Source organism: Neopsephotus bourkii, unplaced genomic scaffold (assembly GCF_033783945.1).
Source record: "Neopsephotus bourkii isolate Nb327-2 ecotype Australia unplaced genomic scaffold, CSIRO-AGI_Nbou_v1 NB_1453, whole genome shotgun sequence".
Classification (NCBI taxonomy): domain Eukaryota; kingdom Metazoa; phylum Chordata; class Aves; order Psittaciformes; family Psittacidae; genus Neopsephotus; species Neopsephotus bourkii.
The window spans coordinates 1-18,794 of record NW_026901930.1 but is presented as its reverse complement, the minus strand read 5'-3'; the positions used below and the strand labels follow the sequence as shown (position 1 = coordinate 18,794).

General features: G+C 54.7%; 2 protein-coding genes across 6 annotated transcripts; one reads left to right on the top strand and one right to left on the bottom strand.

Moving 5' to 3' along the window:
- Positions 1 to 355: 355 nt before the first annotated feature.
- Positions 356 to 2,986, top strand: LOC133220600 (class II histocompatibility antigen, B-L beta chain-like). Its single transcript, XM_061368842.1, has 6 exons — positions 356 to 487; positions 1,083 to 1,352; positions 2,192 to 2,473; positions 2,575 to 2,678; positions 2,758 to 2,781; positions 2,873 to 2,986. The coding sequence occupies exons 1-6, from the start codon at positions 385 to 387 to the stop codon at positions 2,882 to 2,884; spliced, it is 795 nt and encodes a 264-aa protein (XP_061224826.1). The 5' UTR covers positions 356 to 384; the 3' UTR covers positions 2,885 to 2,986.
- A 1,199-nt stretch (positions 2,987 to 4,185) lies between these two features.
- Positions 4,186 to 17,787, bottom strand: LOC133220599 (bromodomain-containing protein 2-like). Of its 5 annotated transcripts, none has more exons than XM_061368836.1 (12): positions 17,651 to 17,787; positions 16,786 to 17,086; positions 15,668 to 15,805; positions 15,446 to 15,587; positions 14,502 to 14,710; positions 13,104 to 13,502; positions 12,892 to 13,020; positions 12,050 to 12,307; positions 11,772 to 11,953; positions 6,451 to 6,764; positions 5,344 to 5,466; positions 4,186 to 4,386 (listed from the first exon to the last, which is right to left on the bottom strand). In XM_061368836.1, exons 1-12 carry the CDS (start codon positions 17,677 to 17,679, stop codon positions 4,256 to 4,258), a joined length of 2,355 nt encoding a protein of 784 aa, XP_061224820.1. In that variant the 5' UTR covers positions 17,680 to 17,787; the 3' UTR covers positions 4,186 to 4,255. The 5 variants fall into 5 exon arrangements, with proteins under 5 accessions (XP_061224820.1, XP_061224821.1, XP_061224823.1 ...); XM_061368837.1 differs by having other exon boundaries at positions 11,772 to 11,914; XM_061368839.1 differs by lacking the exons at positions 16,786 to 17,086; positions 17,651 to 17,787 and adding an exon at positions 16,148 to 16,249.
- Between the last annotated feature and the right edge of the window lie 1,007 nt (positions 17,788 to 18,794).

The window sequence follows — 18,794 nt, the reverse complement described above, 5'->3', positions numbered from 1 at the left end:
CAGGCAGAGCAGCGCCGCGGGGTACCCTATGGAGCAGACAGCCCGACGGGCACCGCAATGGGGTCTAAACCCCGACCTGACCCCACCTGAACCCCATGGAGGGGGGTTTGGGGTCAGTGACAACGCTGGGGGGGGGCACGGAGATGGGGGAGCCCCATTGGTGGCCGTGGGGGTGATGGGGGCAGCCGGGGGGTGACGGCGTCAACGGGGACCAAGTGTGGACGGGAGCCCCGTTGGCTCCTGTTCTACCCAGCAACGGGTGACGCTGCCCCAGCCTCGATGCTCATTGGTTGTTCCTGGGGCTCCCAGCACCCAACACTGGGAACCCCCCCTCCCAGTGAGTGCGATCGCGTTTACTGGGAAGGGGAGTCTGCTGAGAGCGCGATGGGCACTGGGGGTCCGCTGGGAGCGGCTGGGGCCGTGCTGGTGGCACTGGTGGCACTGGTGGCACTGGGAGCCCCCCCGGCTCATGGCGAGGAGCTGTCGGGTGAGAGCAGAGCCACGGCGATGGGGGGGAAGGGGTCTTTGGGGTGTCCTTGGGGTTGGGGGGGGGGTTGGAGGGGTCTCTCTTGGGTTTTGAGAGTCCTTTGTGGGGGTTTTGTTGGGTTTGGGGGTGTTTCAGGGGGGCCTTTGTTGGGTCTTTGGGGTTTGGGGGGTCTTCGTTGGGTCTTTGTTGGTGTTTTGGGGGTGTTTCAGGGGGGTCTTTGTTGGGTTTGGGGAGTCTTTTGGGGGGTCTTTGTTGGGTCTTTGTGGTTTGGGGGCTCTTTGTTGAGTCTTTGTTGGGTCTTTGGTGATCTTTGGGGTTGGGGGGGTCTCTGTTGGGTCTTTCGAGTTTGGGGGCGTCTTTATGGGGTCTTTGTTTGGACTTGGGGGTCTTTCTTGGGTCTTTGGAGATCTTTGGGGTCTGTTGGGTCTTTCGAGTCTGGGGGGGTCTTTATGGAGTCTCTGTTGGGTCTTCGGGGTCTTTGTTGGGTCTCTGGGGGCTCTCTGGGGGCCCCCTTCTCCTGTCCCTCCCTGTGCCCCCCCCAGCACGTAGCGAAGGGGGGAGCCGCTCCCCCTGAGCCAACACCCGGCACCAACAGGGATCTTCCAGTTGGTGTTTAAGGCCGAGTGTCACTACCTCAATGGCACCGAGCGCGTCCGGTTTCTGGAGAAGTACATCTACAACCGGGAGCAGGACCTCTACTTCGACAGCGATGTGGGGCACTATGTGGGCAATACCCCCGAGGGCGAGTTCCAAGCCAAGCACTTCAACAGCCAGGTGGAAATACTGGAGCAGACACGAGCTGCAGTGGACACGTTCTGCCGGCACAACTATGGGGTGTGGAGCCCTCTCACCGTAGATCGGAGAGGTGAGTCCATGGCAGAACGCTTCCCTCAGGAGCAGACCCAAACCAACCCCTTCCACCGCTGGGGCTGGGCTGTGGCCGGGGCTGTGACCATGGCAGCGGTTGGTGGCTTGGCCACCTTTGCACAACATTGGGTAGATCACCAGTAGGGTTGGCCAATACATTGGGTTGTACAACATTGGGTTGCCCATTGCTGGTTTGATGAACACATTGGGTTGTCCAATATTGGGTTGACCACTATTGGGTTAGCCAATGCATTGGGTTGCCCATTGTTGGGTTGCCCAGTGTTGCATTGATAAACACATTGGGTTGACCACCATCGGGTTGGCCAATGCATTGCATTGCCCATTATTGGGTTGATGAACACATTGGGTTGTACAACATTGGGGTGACCACCATTGGGTTACCCAATGCATTGCGTTGCCCATTATTGGGTTGATGAACACATTGGGTTGTACAACACTGGGTGACCACCATTGGGTTACCCAATGCATTGCGTTGCCCATTATTGGGTTGATGAACACATTGGGTTTTACAACATTGGGTGACCACCATTGGGTTGGCCAATGCATTGCATTGCCCATTATTGGGTTGATGAACACATTGGGTTGTACAACACTGGGTGACCACCATTGGGTTGGCCAACGCATTGGGTTGCCCATTGTTGGGTTGATGAACACATTGGGTTGTACAACATTGGGGTGACCACCATTGGGTTGGCCAATGCATTGCGTTGCCCATTATTGGGTTGATGAACACATTGGGTTGTACAACACTGGGTGATCACCATTGGGTTCCCCATTGCTGCGTTGCCCAACGCCTCGGGTCGCCCACCCCCGCAGTGCCTCCCAAGGTCGAGATCTTCCCGGTGCAGTCGAGCTCGGCGCCGCAGACCAACCGCTTGGCGTGCGCCGTGAGCGACTTCTACCCCGCGCCCATCGAGGTGCGGTGGTTCCAGAACGGGCGCGAGGAGCTGCAGCGCGTGGTGTCCACCGACGTCATCCAGAACGGCGACTGGACCTACCAGGTGCTGGTGATGCTGGAAACCACCCCGCAGCGCGGTGACACCTACGCCTGCCAGGTGGAACACGTCAGCCTCCAGCAGCCCAGCGTCGTCCATTGGGGTACGGACACCCCGAACCCGGCCGGTGCCCCCCAAAATGAAGGTGGTGGGGGGGGGAACCCTAAATTTACACCACAACCCCCCCCAATTTTGGTTCTCCAGAGTTGACGGATGGCAGCAATAGCAAGATGGTGACGGGCATCGGGGGCTTCATGTTGGGGCTCATCTTCATCGTGGTGGGGCTCATCTTCTACATGCGCAAGAAGGTGAATGGGGGGGGTCCTCAAGGTTTGGGGGTGCTTTGGGGTGCCCTTGTGTCACACTGACCCCATCTCTGTCTTGCAGGGCACTTACTTCCCCCCACTGCAGGTAATGTCTATGTGTGTCGTCATCTCCCCAGCACCCCAACATTGGGGTCACCCCAGCCCCACACTCAGCCCCCCCTTTTCTCTCCCCACAGGCCAGCTCCTGAGCAAGCTCCTGCCCCACTGCACGCGGCTCCAAGCAGGCTCTGCCCCACAAGTGTTACCCCACAGCGACCCCTGGTGTCCCCAATACCGGTTTCCCCCCCTCCAGCCCCACAACTGTAACACACAGAAGCTTCAGCTCTAATTAAACGGCCCACACTGCTCCAGCCCCGGTTGTTGGGGGGGGGCTGTGGGGCAGGGGAGGGGAATGACACAGTGTGGGGCAGTGGCATCAGCATAGGGATAGAGCAGAACTGGAGCTCTATAGGGCAGGAAGGCTCCTCTATGGGGCACGAGGGGACTCATCCCATGGGGGGGGGGGAAGGGGGTAAGGAAGAAATGAGGGGGCGGGGGGAAGGGAATGGGGGTCCCATGGGGGGATGGGGGGAGGTGAATTTCCCACGAGTGGGGGAGGGGCTCCAATAATATTTTCTTTATTTACACATGAAAGAATCCGAAGGTTCCAAACAGGCGCAGGGTGGGGGGAGGGGGGGGAAGGGGGTTGTTGGGGGAGGGGCGAGAGAAAGACAGGAGGGTGGGGGAGGGGCACAGAAAAAAAAAATAAACCCTCAAAATCAAACAAATTCCCACCCTACCCCCCCTCCAAAAAAATTTTAGAAAATTATACACAAAGAAAAAAAACAGAGCACCCACCCCTCCCCCACCCGGGTCAAGGGGGAAGGGGGGGGAGGGGAGGCGCAAATAAATTAACCCCACCCCCCAAAAAAAACCAACCCCCATAACCCCAAAACTCCAGCGCTGTGTGTGGGGGGGGGGGGGAGGGGCAGAAAATGGTGGAAAAATTTTTTTTTTCCTTCCCGTTTTTAAAAAGATTTTTTGATTTTTTTTTGGGATTTTGCAATTTTTTTTTTCTTCTTAAAAACGCCCCCGATTTCCACCCGCCTCCTCCCCCACCCCCAAATACCCCGAAATTCATGGAAAAAATAAAATCCAAAGAAAAACCAAACTAAAAAAAAAAAAAAAAAATAAGAAATCAAAACCCAAACAGTAAAGCCTGGGGGGAGTGGGGTGGGGGAGGGGCCACCCCATCATGCCCCTCCCCCTCTCAAACGTCACCTCCCCCCTTGAAGTCCATGCGTTGGGGGAGGGGCTCCCCCTTAACCCCGCCTCCTTTGGTTGGGGGAGGGGCTCCGTGTGGGGACTCCCCTTTAACCCCGCCCCCTTTTGTTTGGGGGAGGGGCTGTGTGGGGGGGGGGGAGGGGCTCAGTCCGGTCCCACAGATCCATTTCTGTCCAATCCCATCGCTGAGGGGGTGGGAAGAGGGTGGGGGTTGGGAGAGAGGAGGAGACAAGGAAGGGAATGGGAAGGGAGGGGTTGTATCCCGCTGACGTCATCGATGACGTCATCATCCCCAGTCACCCCGAGTCGGAGTCGCTGGTGTCCGAGGAGGAAGAGGAGGAGGAGGAGCTGCTCGAGTCCGAGCTGGAGCTGGAGGCGCTCAGGCGGGACACGGCCACGTGCTGGGCGGACTCGGCCTTGTCGCTGGCTATGGGGGGGGAGAAACAGAGGGGTGAGGGCTCTGTCGTGATATGGCACGATAGACACCGAGAAATGCTTCAAAAGCCCCGGTAAACAGCCATAAACTGTCACAATAGTCCCCAATCGCAATATAAACTATCACGATAGTCGCCAATAATCTGTGAAAAAGCCCAATAAACTCCTGTGACATTCCCCAATTGTGATGAGCTGTCACGATAGTCCCCAATAAACCCCAATAAACTCATGATAATCCCTAATCACAATAAACTGTCACGATAGTCCCCAATAATCTACAATAAACTCGTGTTTCAGACCCCAAAGGTGATGAACTATCGTGACAGTTCCCCAGTAAACTCCAACAAATTCTTGCAATAGTCCCACTGAGCAGTGACGTTGCCATAATAACCGATAAGCTGCAGTTAACCCAAAAAACCCCATCCTGATAGTTTCTAATCCACAGTCGTGATTAACTGTCACAATACTCCCTGATAAGCTGAGATAAACCCCAATACTATTGTGATAGTCTCCTGTCAACTATCATGGTAAACTGGCACGACAGTCCTCAATAAACTGTGACATACCCCAATACCACTGTGGTAAGTTTCCTGTCAACTATTGTGATAAACTGTCACTATAGTCCTCAATAAGCTGTGATAAACCCCAACAGACTATCATGATAAACTATGACACACCCCAATATACAGTTGTGATAGTCCCTGATCAACTGTCATGACAGATCCCACTGAACAGCAATAAACTGTTGCAATAGTCCCACATAAACCCCCATAAACTATCGTGGTCCTTCCCAATTGCCTGTCGTGACAAACTTGTCACGATAACCACAATAAACTGTGCTAAACTCAGAATAGACCCCGATAAACTCCCATAGTGGGCGATGACCTACTCTGCGCTATCACGACAGGCTGCGATAACCCGCCTGTGACCTATCGTGACAGGCGCTTACCCTTCTTGGGGGGTTTCTTGGCCGAGTTGAGCTGCCCACTGACGTCCTGCAGCCGCTTCTCCAGCTCCCGCTTCTTCTCCAGTGCCAGCTCCTCTTTCGTCTTCCCCACCGGCTTCTTCAAGGCTGGGGAGGGGACACAAAGGGGGGTGGTCAAAAGGGACCCTAAAATAGCTCAAAACCACCCCAAAACTCAGCACAGCCCTCGAAACACCCAACCCAACCGCTCAACCACTGGACAACCCTCAGCCAGCACTCGACCAATGGCCAAGCAACCAATCCAACCATCAACCACCCAATGGGAAACCCCCACCGCCCAAAACACCCAGCAGCCCAATGGCCTGCAGCCAACCAACCCAGCACCCAACCTACCCAACACCCAACCCCTCAACCCAACAGCCCAATGGCCTACACCCAATCAAACCAACACCCAAAGCCCTCAACTCAATGGCCCAATGGCCTGCACCCAACCAACCCAACCCCTCAATGGCCTACACCCAACCTATCCAACTCTTCAACCCAATGACCTACACCCAATCAACCCAACTCTTCAACCCAATGGCCTACACCCAACCTATCCAACACCCACCCCCTCAACCCAATGGCCTACACCCAACCTATCCAACTCTTCAACCCTATGGCCTACACCCAACCTATCCAACACCCAAACCCTCAACCCAATGGCCTACACCCAATCGACCCAACTCCCAACTCCTCAACCCAATGGCCTACACCCAACCTATCCAAAACCCAACTCTTCAACCCAATGGCCTACACCAAATCAACCCAACACCCAGCTCCTCAACCCAATGGCCTACACTCAACCTATCCAACACCCAACTCCTCAACCCAATGGCCTACACTCAACCTATCCAACACCCAACTCCTCAACCCAATGGCCTACACTCAACCTATCCAACACCCAACTCCTCAACCCAATGGCCTACACTCAACCCCTCAACCCAACGGCCTCCACCCAACCTATCCAACTCCCAACTCCTCAACCCCAATGACCTACACCCAATTCCTCAACCCAACGGCCTACACCCAACCAACCAACCCCCTCAACCCAATGCTCAACCCAAGGCCGCCCTGGGGCTGTGGTCTCACTCTCGCTGTAGGGCTTGCGCGGCTTCTTCCGCAGGCAGGACAGGACGTAGCGCTCCAGCTCCCGCAGCGTCGAGGGCTTGAGGGTCTCGAAGTCGATCTCGATCTCCTCCGGGTTGGAATCCCGCAGGGAGGGCTCCCGGGATTGGATGATGTGCACCACCCGGCCCAGCTTCTCCCCGGGCAGCTTGTTGATGTCCAGGCTGAGCTGGCGCTTCTCGTCGTACGTCATGGGCTTGCTCTCCTCCTCCTCCTCCGAGTCGTAGAGCGCCGACGGCGGCGGTGGCAGCGCCGCTTTCGCCGCCTTCTTCGAGTTCCTGATGGGAGAAATCGCTGCTTAAAACCCGCTTTTCCTCACCAAAAATGAGGGTTTTCCCACCAGAACCACCCCCTGTTTCAACAAAGCCCCGCTGGTTGCACGTAAACCATGAATTCACCCCATTTCCATGCCCCAAACCCCTTTAATTTCATACAAAACCCCAAAATCACCAGTTTTCCTGCCCTAAAAACATGCTCTCCCTCCACCATTTCCACTGAACAAATCAGAAAGTCGAAATTCTTCAAAACGCACCCTAAAAGTTTCAAACTAAGCCCCCAAAATCTCATTGCTTGCTATAGTCCCCAATCGCGATAAACTGTGACGCGCTTTCGCGATAAGCTGTAACGAGCTATCGCGATAGTCCCCAATAAAATCTTCTGATAGTCAATAAACCCTCCTGACTCCAATATACTCTTGCTATAGTCCCCAATCGCGATAAACTGTGACGCGCTATCGCGATAAGCTGTGACGAGCTATCGCGATAGTCCCCAATAAACTCTTCTGATAGTCAATAAACCCTGCTAAACTCCAAGATAGTCTTGCTATAGTCCCCAATCGCGATAAACTGTGACGAGCTATCGCGATACGCTGTGACGAGCTATCGCGATAGTCCCCAATAAACTCTTCTGATAGTCAATAAACCCTGCTAACTCCAAGATATCTTGCTATAGTCCCCAATCGCAATAAACTGTGACGGTGGTGTCCCCAAAACTCTCATGTCAATAAACCCTGCTAAACTCCAAGATACTCTTGCTATAGTCCCCAATCGCAATAAACTGTGACGCGCTATCGCGATAAGCTGTGACGAGCTATCGCGATAGTCCCCAATAAACTCTTCTGATAGTCAATAAACCCTGCTAAACTCCAAGATACTCTTGCTATAGTCCCCAATCGCGATAAACTGTGACGCGCTATCGCGATAAGCTGTGACGAGCTATCGCGATAGTCCCCAATAAACTCTTCTGATAGTCAATAAACCCTGCTAAACTCCAAGATACTCTTGCTATAGTCCCCAATCGCGATAAACTGTGACGCGCTATCGCGATAGTTTTTGTTTGTTTTTTGTTGTTGTTTGTTGTAGCTGTGACGAGCTATCGCGATAGTCCCCAATAAACTCTTCTGATAGTCAATAAACCCTGCTAAACTCCAAGATACTCTTTGCTATAGTCCCCAATCGCGATAAACTGTGACGCGCTATCGCGATAAGCTGTGACGAGCTATCGCGATAGTCCCCAATAAACTCTTCTGATAGTCAATAAACCCTGCTAAACTCCAAGATACTCTTGCTATAGTCCCCAATCGCGATAAACTGTGACGAGCTATCGCGATAAGCTGTGACGAGCTATCGCGATAGTCCCCAATAAACTCTTCTGATAGTCAATAAACCCTGCTAAACTCCAAGATAGTCTTGCTATAGTCCCCAATCGCAATAAACTGTGACGAGCTATCGCGATAAGCTGTGACGAGCTATCGCGATAGTCCCCAATAAACTCTTCTGATAGTCAATAAACCCTGCTAAACTCCAAGATAGTCTTGCTATAGTCCCCAATCGCAATAAACTGTGACGAGCTATCGCGATAGTCCCCAATAAACTCTTCTGATAGCCAATAAGCCCTGCTAAACTCCAATATACTCTTGCTATAGTCGCCAATCGCGATAAACTTTGACGCGCTATCGCGATAAGCTGTGACGAGCTATCGCGATAGTCCCCAATAAACTCTTCTGATAGTCAATAAACCCTGCTAAACTCCAAGATACTCTTGCTATAGTCCCCAATCGCAATAAACTGTGACGCGCTATCGCGATAAGCTGTGACGAGCTATCGCGATAGTCCCCAATAAACTCTTCTGATAGTCAATAAACCCTGCTAAACTCCAAGATACTCTTGCTATAGTCCCCAATCGCAATAAACTGTGACGCGCTATCGCGATAAGCTGTGACGAGCTATCGCGATAGTCCCCAATAAACTCTTCTGATAGTCAATAAACCCTGCTAAACTCCAAGATACTCTTGCTATAGTCCCCAATCGTAAACTGTGACGCGCTATCGCGATAAGCTGTGACGAGCTATCGCGATAGTCCCCAATAAACTCTTCTGATAGTCAATAAACCCTGCTAAACTCCAAGATAGTCTTGCTATAGTCCCCAATCGCAATAAACTGTGACGAGTTTTTGATAGCCAATAAGCCCTGCTAAACTCCAATATACTCTTGCTATAGTCGCCAATCGCGATAAACTTTGACGCGCTATCGCGATGAGCTGTGACGAGCTATCGCGATAGTCTCCAATAAACTCTTCTGATCGTCAATAAACCCTGCTAAACTCCAAGATACTCTTGCTATAGTCCCCATTCGCAACAAACTGTGACGAGCTATCGCGATAAACTGTGACGAACTATCGCAATAGTCCCCAATAAACTCTTCTTATAGTCAATAAACCCTGCTAAACTCCAAGATAGTCTTGCTATAGTCCCCAATCGCAATAAACTGTGACGCGCTATCGCGATAAACTGTGACGAGCTATCGCGATAGTCCCCAATACACTCTTCTGATAGTCAATAAACCCTGCTAAACTCCAAGATAGTCTTGCTACAGTCCCCAATCGCAATAAACTGTGAGGCGCTATCGCGATAAACTGTGACGAGCTATCGCGATAGTCCCCAATAAACTCTTCTGATAGTCAATAAACCCTGCTAAACTCCAAGATAGTCTTGCTATAGTCCCCAATCGCAATAAACTGTGACGAGCTATCGCGATAAACTGTGACGAGCTATCGCGATAGACTGTGACGAGCTATCGCGATAGTCCCCAATAAACTCTTCTGATAGTCCCCACTCAGGATAAACTGTGATAAACTATCACGATAGTCCCCAATAAACCCTGCTAAACTCCAACATACTCTTGCTATAGTCCCCAGTCGCGATAAACTGTGACGCGCTATCACGATAACCTGTGACGAGCTATCGCGATAGTCCCCAATAAACTCTTCTGATCGTCAATAAACCCTGCTAAACTCCAAGATACTCTTGCTATAGTCCCCAATCGCGATAAACTGTGACGAGCTATCGCGATAGTCCCCAATAAACTCTTCTGATAGTCCCCACTCAGGATAAACTGTGATAAATTATCACGATAGTCCCCAATAAACCCTGCTAAACTCCAACATACTCTTGCTATAATCCCCAATCGCGATAAACTGTGACGCGCTATCGCGATAACCTGTGACGAGCTATCGCGATAGTCCCCAATAAACTCTTCTGATCGTCAATAAACCCTGCTAAACTCCAAGATAGTCTTGCTATAGTCCCCAATCGCAATAAACTGTGACGCGCTATCGCGATAAGCTGTGACGAGCTATCGCGATAGTCCCCAATAAACTCTTCTGATAGTCAATAAACCCTGCTAAACTCCAATATACTCTTGCTATAGTCCCCAATCGCGATAAACTGTGACGAGCTATCGCGATAGTCCCCAATAAACTCTTCTGATCGTCAATAAACCCTGCTAAACTCCAAGATACTCTTGCTATAGTCCCCATTCGCAATAAACTGTGACGAGCTATCGCGATAAACTGTGACGAGCTATCGCGATAGTCCCCAATAAACTCTTCTGATAGTCAATAAACCCTGCTAAACTCCAAGATAGTCTTGCTATAGTCCCCAATCGCGATAAACTGTGACGCGCTATCGCGATAGGCTGTGACGAGCTATCGCGATAGTCCCCAATAAACTCTTCTGATAGTCAATAAACCCTGCTAAACTCCAAGATAGTCTTGCTATAGTCCCCAATTGCAATAAACTGTGACGAGCTATCGCGATAAACTGTGACAAGCTATCGCGATAGTCCCCAATAAACTCTTCTGATAGTCAATAAACCCTGCTAAACTCCAAGATACTCTTGCTATAGTCCCCAATCGCGATAAACTGTGACGCGCTATCGCGATAGGCTGTGACGAGCTATCGCGATAGTCCCCAATAAACTCTTCTGATAGTCAATAAACCCTGCTAAACTCCAAGATACTCTTGCTATAGTCCCCAATCACGATAGTCCCCAATAAACCCTGCTAAACTCCAATATACTCTTGCTATAGTCCCCAATCGCGATAAACTGTGACGCGCTATCGCGATAAGCTGTGACGAGCTATCACGATAGTCCCCAATAAACTCTTCTGATAGTCAATAAACCCTGCTAAACTCCAAGATACTCTTGCTATAGTCCCCAATCGCGATAAACTGTGACGAGCTATCGCGATAGTCCCCAATAAACTCTTCTGATAGTCCCACTCATGATAAACTATCACGATAGTCCCCAATAAACCCTGCTAAACTCCAATATACTCTTGCTATAGTCCCCAATCGCGATAAACTGTGACGCGCTATCGCGATAATCTGTGACGAGCTATCGCGATAGTCCCCAATAAACTCTTCTGATAGTCAATAAACCCTGCTAAACTCCAAGACACTCTTGCTATAGTCCCCAATCGCGATAAACTGTGACGAGCTATCGCGGTAGTCCCCAGTAAACTCTTCTAATGGTTCCCAATCACGATAAACTGTCATGATAGTCCCCAATAAACCCCAATAAACTCTTGCTATAGTCCCCAATCGCAATAAACTGCCACGAGCTATCGCGATAGTCCCCAAGAAACTCCTCTGATTGTCCCCAATCATGATAAACTGTGATAAACTATCATGATAGTCCCCAATAAACCCCGCTAAACTCCAATATACTCTTGCTGTAGTCCCCAATCGCGATAAACTGTGACGAGCTATCGCGATAGTCCCCAATAAACTCTTCTAATGGTTCCCAATCATGATAAACTGTCATGATAGTCCCCAATAAACCCCAATAAACTCTTGCTATAGTCCCCAATCGCACTAAACTGCGACAAGCTATCGCAATAACCTGTCACGATAGTCCCCACTGGGCAAAAAATAAGCCCCCAAGATGTCCCTTTCCCTACCTCAACCCCCCATTTCCCCCCCGTTTCCCTCCCCACGTCCTCACCGGGTGCCCCCGGCGGCTGCTCTCCGTGCCCGGCGGAGCTGCGCCTGCCGCAGCCGCGCTTCCTCGTCTCCCCCTTTTTTGTGTTTCTCCGTCTTCTTCTTCTTCTTCTTCTCCCTTTTCCTTTTGGGTTTGGAGACGGGGCCCTGCGAGAGGGCAGCCAACTGCTCGTGGACGGCCCGTAACTGCAGGGGGGATGGACACGGGGAAGCGGGGGGGTGAGGCGGGCACCGGGCTAACGGCTCCGCTCCGGTACCGGCACCGGGGCTCCGGTTCCTCACCTGCTCCTGCAGCTCCGCCAAGCGGTTGGCCCGTTCCTCCTCCGAGTCCGAGCTCTCCTCGCTCTCCGAGGAGCTCTCGCTGCTGCTCTCGTCGTCGTCGTCGTCCTCGTCGTCGTCTTCGTCGTCGTCGTCTTCGTCGCTGGAGGACTCCTCCGAGGTGGATTTGGAAAGGGCGCCGGGGAGCGGAGCCGACACCGAGGGGGGGCTGGCGGCCTGAGGCTCGTCCGGCATCTTGGCATAGCTAAACTCAAACACGTCCTGGGGGGAGACGCAGGGAGGGGGGTCAGTGATGGGGGGCAATGGGGACACCCCAAGGGAACCCAAGGTCTTGTTGTGTTGCTGGAAATGGGATCGGGGTGAGACAAGACACCAAGAGAGGGTCTTATCACTGGGAATAGGATATAGGGACACCAGGACCCAAATACTGGTGCCTTGTTCTATCCTTAGGGATGAGACACCAGGACAACAGGGATGGGACTGGATCCTGATGCGTTATAAGACATCAGAACTAGAAACTAAAATAGGAACACTAGACACAAGGACACTAGGAATGGGACTGGGCACTGGTGTCTTCTCCATGGGGATCAGGACATTGGTGTCTTATTCCTGAAGATGGGACCAGGACACTGGGAGCAGACTGGGACATTGGAATCTTTGCCCTGAAAATGGGACCAGGACACTGGGAGCAGACTGGGACATTGGAATCTTAGCCCTCAAGATGGGACCGGGACACTGGAACCAGACTGGGACACTGGAATCTTCTCCCTCAAGATGGGACCAGGACACTGGGACCAGACTGGCCAACGGGCCCAAGGGCCCTCACCCGCCCAAGCCCAGCTCACCTGCAGCTTCCGTGCCATGGCCACCACATCATGGTCGGGGGGGTTGTACTTGTAACAGTTGGAGAACATCAACCGGACGTCGGCAGCGAACTCCTGCGCGTCGTGGTAATCCCTGTTCTCCATTTTCCGCTATGGAAAAGGGGAAAAATCAGTGAAAAAAAGCCTTAAAACACCCCAAAACCCCATTCCTGCCTCTGTTTATGGCCCCACACCTTGATAGTGCTGAGATCCATGGGGTGCTTGATGATCTCGTGGTAATCGTGGAGCCCCAGAGCCGAAGCATCGACGGGTTTGTAGAAGGGCCAAGCGTAGGCCGCGTGCTTCTTGGAGAGCAGCTCCTTGAGGATCCCATTGCAGTACTTGAGCTGCTCCGAGAGCTTCCCCTTCTTGGAGGTCTGGTGCTGCTGGGAATCGGGCAGGTCCTTGCGGGGGGGTTTAATGGGGCGCCCGCTCTCGCGCCGCGCCGGGATCTTGGCTGCTTTGCTTTCCAAGAGGGTGGCGGAAGGGGAGGATTCACCCCCCCCGCCGGCGGCACCGGCACCGGCGCTGGTGGCGATGATGGCTGTGGTGGTGGGGGTGGTGGTGTCTGCTTTCCGCTTCACGCCTTTCTTCTGTGTGAGCCCCAAAAACAGACCGAGGTGAGGATGGGGACAGTGCCCCCCCTTTGTGAGACCCACCGGAATCCGATGGGATACCCCCGAAGTCCCACAAAATCCACTAAAATACCCCCAAAACCCACTGAAACCCCCCCAAATCCACTAAAATACCCCCAAATTCCACTGAAATACCCCCAAAGTTCCACAAAATCCACTGAAATGCCCCAAAACCCACTGAAAACCTCCTAAATCCACTGAAATACCCCCCAAATCCCACAAAACTCAAGATCCACTGAAATGCCCCCAAATTCACTGAAATAGCCCCCAAAACCTACTGCAATCCCCCCAAATCCACTGCAATCCCCCCAAAACCCACTGAAATACCCCAAAATCCACTAAAATTCCCCCAAAACCCACTGCAATCCCCCCAAATCCACTGAAACCCCCCAAAACCCACTGCAATCGCCCAAACCCACTGAAATGCCCCTCAAAATCCACTGAAACCCCCCAAATCCACTTAAATACTCCCCAAAACCCACTGAAATCCCCCCAAACCCACTGCAATCCCCACAAATCCACTGAAATCCCCCCAAACCCCACTGAAATACCCCAATATCCACTGCAATCCCCCCAAAAACACTGAAATACACCCAAAACCCACTGAAATACCCCCAAACCCCAGTGAAACTGCCCCAAACCCCACTGAAATCCCCCCAAGCCCCACTGAATTACCCCAAAGTCTACTGAAATACCCCCCAAAACACCAAAATCCACTGAAACCCCCCCAAACCCACTGAAATAACCCCAAACCCCACTAAACCCCCCCAAACCCCACTGAAATACCCCAAAATTCACTGAAATCCCCCCAAGCCCGACTGAATTACCCCCAAATCCACTGAAATAACCGCAAACCCCACTGAAATAACCCCAAACTCACTGAAATACCCCCCAAAACCCCAAAATCCACTGAAATACCCCCAAACTCCACTGAAACTCCCCCGAACCCCCCCTCACCTTCGCCACGGGCTGGGTGGGTGCGGGCGCGGCCAGGACGGGCGGCGCGGGCGCGTGCAGGGACTTGAGGAGCGGCGCGGTGATGACCGACGGGTGGGGGATGGTGACGATGGTGGTGGGGATCTCGGGGCTGGGGCTGTAGACGGCGGCGTGGGACACGGAGGAGACGGCGGGGACCTGCTGCGCCGCGGTCAGACCCGCCAGGAGGGCTGCCGACGGGGACAGATGGGGAGCACCATGAGCAACACCATAGGGAACCCCATTGAGGAACCCCATAGGGAACCCCATTGAGGAACACCATGGGGAACCCCATTGAGAAATCCCATAGGGAACCCCATTGAGGAACCCCACTGAGGAACTCCATAGGGAACCCCATAGAGGAACCCCATGAAAAAGCCCATTGAGAAATCCTATAAGGAACACCATGAGGAACCCCATTGAGGAACCCCATTGAGAAACCCCATTGAGGAACCCCATAGGGAACCCCATAAGGAACACCATAGGGAACCCCACTGAGGAACCCCATTGAAGAACCCCATTGAGGAACCCCATGAGGAACCCCATGAGGAACCCCATTGAGAAACCCCATTAAGGAACCCCACTGAGGAACCCCACTGAGGAACCCTATTGAGGAACCCCATAAGGAATCCCACTGAGGAACCCCACTGGGAACCCCACGGGGAACCCCATTGAGGAACCCCGTTGAGGAACCCCATGAGAAACCCCATTGAGGAACCCCATAGGGAACCCCATAGAGGAACCCCCTTGAGGAACCCCATAAGCAACCCCATGACAAACCCCATAAGGAACCCTATTGAGGAACCCCATTGAGGAACCCCATGAACCCCACTGAGGAACCCCACAGAGGACCCCCCCAGAGGACCCCCATTGAGAACCCTCTAAACCACCCCCAACACCCCAACACCCACTGCAGTGACCGGTACCTGCCGCTCGCGACGCTCCTTTCTTATGGCTGTTCCTAGCCACGGGCACCACGATCTCCTGCTCCTCCGGTGGCATCTGAGCCACCTTCTGCAGGAAGATCTTCTCCAAGGTCTGGGCCATCAGCACGATGTCATCCGTAGGCTGCAAGAACCCAAAGGGGCGTTAGGGCTGGGGTGTGCCGGTGACACCGGTGACGCCGGCGGCGTCGGGGTGGTCCTCACCTTGTTGTAGATATAGCAGTTGGTGAACATGGTGTTGAAGTCCTGCATGCACTCAGCAGCCCCCCAGTAGTAGTTGTTCTCCAAGCGCCGCTTGATGGTGCCCATATCCATGGGTTGCTTGATGATCTTATGATAATCCTATGGGATAAAGGGATGTGGGATTGATGGTTATGGATAGGGTGGATGCTCCGGTACCCGAGCTCACACACCAGCTCTCACACAAGCCCCCAAACGCAGGCAGGAAGGGGGTGCGAGGGCAAACAAGGGGGTTGCTCCCTACCCTGAGAGTGCCACCGTCCCCCTAACGTGTCCTGTGTGGGGTGGGAAACCTACGCTATGGGGAGAGCTGGATGGAGGCCGGTGTCCGGATGGGCGCGATGGTCCCGGGGGGAAGGAAAAGGAAGGAGGGAAGGAAAAAGGGGGGAAATTATGGGGGAAAAAAAAAAAGGCAACAAGAAAGAACCTCCGTGGAAAAATTACCTCCGGGCTTTAAATCCTCGAGCGCCACAGGCGAGACACGGGGGGGCTGGCGTTTAATTTTGGGGTCACAGGATGTCTTCTACAAACTCATGGATGGGCATCTGCAAAACGCATTCAGGGCACAAGAGATTAGGTGGGGATGGAGAAAAGGGGGGGGAATAAGGGAAAGGGGAACGTCCGGATTTACCTCTATGGGAGCGGCTGCGTGGTGGCGTCTGTGGTGTTTAGAAGGGAGAACGGGAGCAAAGGGGGGGCAGAAAGGTGGCAGCCGCTCCGAGGACGTCCCCAGGATGAGCCCCAACGCCTATGGGGGGGCTATGGGGAGCGGGGGATAAGGGGAGGTGTTGGGATGGGATCTGGCGCCCGGAAAACAGGGTCAAATCTCCTTGGGAAAGCCAGCGGTGGCACTCTCAGGGTTGTAAAAGGGGGGGACCCCAAGATGGGAGAAAGGAGATGCACCCCCAAATAGCATCTCCCGTGTGCCTGACACCCCCTGCCTGCACGCGTGAGGGGCGATGGGGCCGCACGCATCCATCCACACACCGGGACACGCTTCCACACACCAATATCCATAACCCCCCCCTCTTTCCCTATATCCCCGTCCCCCCCCAATCCCCATATCCATGAGGCTGCGTTACCGGGAGCCCCAGCTTGACGGCGTCCACCGGTTGCCGAAAGGGCCAAGCGAACTGGTGCTTCCAGAGGGCTTTCATCACCACCTTGTGCAGGTACTGGAGCTGGTTGGTGACCCGGCCGGGCTTCTTGGGGTTGGAAACCTCGGGAGGGGGTGGGTTCACCTGCGGTGACGGCAAGGCCGGCACCGAGGCCATGGTGGGGCTCTCGAAGCCCTCGTAGAGGAGGGAGGGTTTGCGGATGCGTTTGCCGGGGGTCGATTCCGTAGCCAGAGCCATGAGCCCGGCGTTGCCTTCCCCTAAGAGCCTGGGAAAGGGGAGCAGAAACAGCGTTAAACCAAAGGGCTCTGTTACGGTTTAACCAAAACACAAGAAACCAGCCCCAAAACCATCACCAAGCGGTTGGGTCGTGGGTTTCCCGGCCCCGGACGCTAACCCAGGTGCCAGGGTGGGATTCAGGGATCAGCTTCCCAAGGAATGGGGCAACTGGAGCCAAGCTCGGCCTCCGAGACAAAGGGCATCGGTGCCATGGGCACCCGCGCTTGTGCCACTGGGGTTCACACAGAGTGGCAATGCCAAGAAGCGGGATCACGGCATGGGTTTGGTGCTGTGGTGATCACCAAGCCCCCAACCCATCCATAAGGGAATAGACCCCAACATAACGGGTCTGTATCCGTACCCCAGTCCTCATTTATGGGTGAAAACCCACTGATTTCGGACAACATCAGCGGCAAAACGGGATGAGAGAACCACAAAACCCATGGGGAAAAGCGCGATGCCAACGACCCCATTCAAACCAATGGGACAGCACCAACACCGAGTGACAACGACCCCATTCCCCCCCCGTTATACCCCCGGTCCCGGTCCTTACTTGCTCTGGGGGTTCACGTTCTGCAGCATCGCGGCGGCTGCGTGCGAGGCCCTGGGGCCCGGCCCTTCTCCTTCTTCTCCTCCCGCCGCCGCCGTCTCTTCCGACGCCCCCCCCACTTTGCCCGGATTAACGGGGGTTAGCGGGGGGGGGGGAGCTCGTTCAACCGGTACCGGCCCGGTGGGTTCAACCGCATCACCGGCTCAACGGGGAACGGAGCGGGGAAGGGAGGGGGGGACACGGGGACGAAGCGGGCGCCGTCTCCCCGCTCCCCCCGGGGCGCGACGGGCGTCAAGCGGCGGCTGCTCCGGTGGGGCGCATCCAGCGGCCTTCACATGAACGGGCGAGAAGATGGCGGCGGGGACACCGGTGAGGGAACGAACGGGGAAGAGCGGGGGGGGGGGGAGGGTGTCCCCCTTCTTCGGAGCCCCGAATCCGGTCAATATCGGCCTCGGTTGGTCGCTAAGAGCCGGCAGCGCCCGCGGGGAGCGCGGATGAAGACGGCGGCGGCGGTGGAGGCGGCGGATGGAGGCGGATGGCGACGGGGCCGAGTCAGCGGCCGGGCTCCATCTTGGCTCCCGGATGAAGGCAGGGGAAGGGAAAGGGGCCGGGTTGAAGGGGAGGGCCCCTCACCGCTGGCCGCAGGCAGGGGTCGCTACGGAGGCCGGGGAGGGTCCGGCGGCGCCGTCCGGGAGCGGCGGAGGCGGGGGAATGGATCCGGGCTCGGGGCCGCGCCCCCCCCAACCCCTCCCCACGAGCGGGCGCGCGCGCGCGCGCGGGCACCGGGGGCCTCGACCCGCTCGCTGCTGCCGTCCCAGCGAAATGGCGCCTCTCGGCCGGCCCCCGGCCGCCCTTATATAGACACGAGCCGGCCCCTCATTGGGCGGCGGCGCCGCTGACGTCACCGCCCCCGCCCCTCCCCGCCCCACCGCCGCCTCATTGGGCGGACGCGCGCCCCGCGCCTCGCCGCCATTGGCCGAGCGGTGCGTCTGTCAACGCCGCCGCGGCTTCCCCCCCTCCCTCCCGCTCCCTCCTCACCCTTCCGCCCGGCGACTCACCCGGCAGAGCGGGCGGTGTCGCCGCTCATTGGCCAGCGCCCGCACTCGTCGCGACGCGATTGGCAGGAAGGCGCACGGAGGGGCGGGAC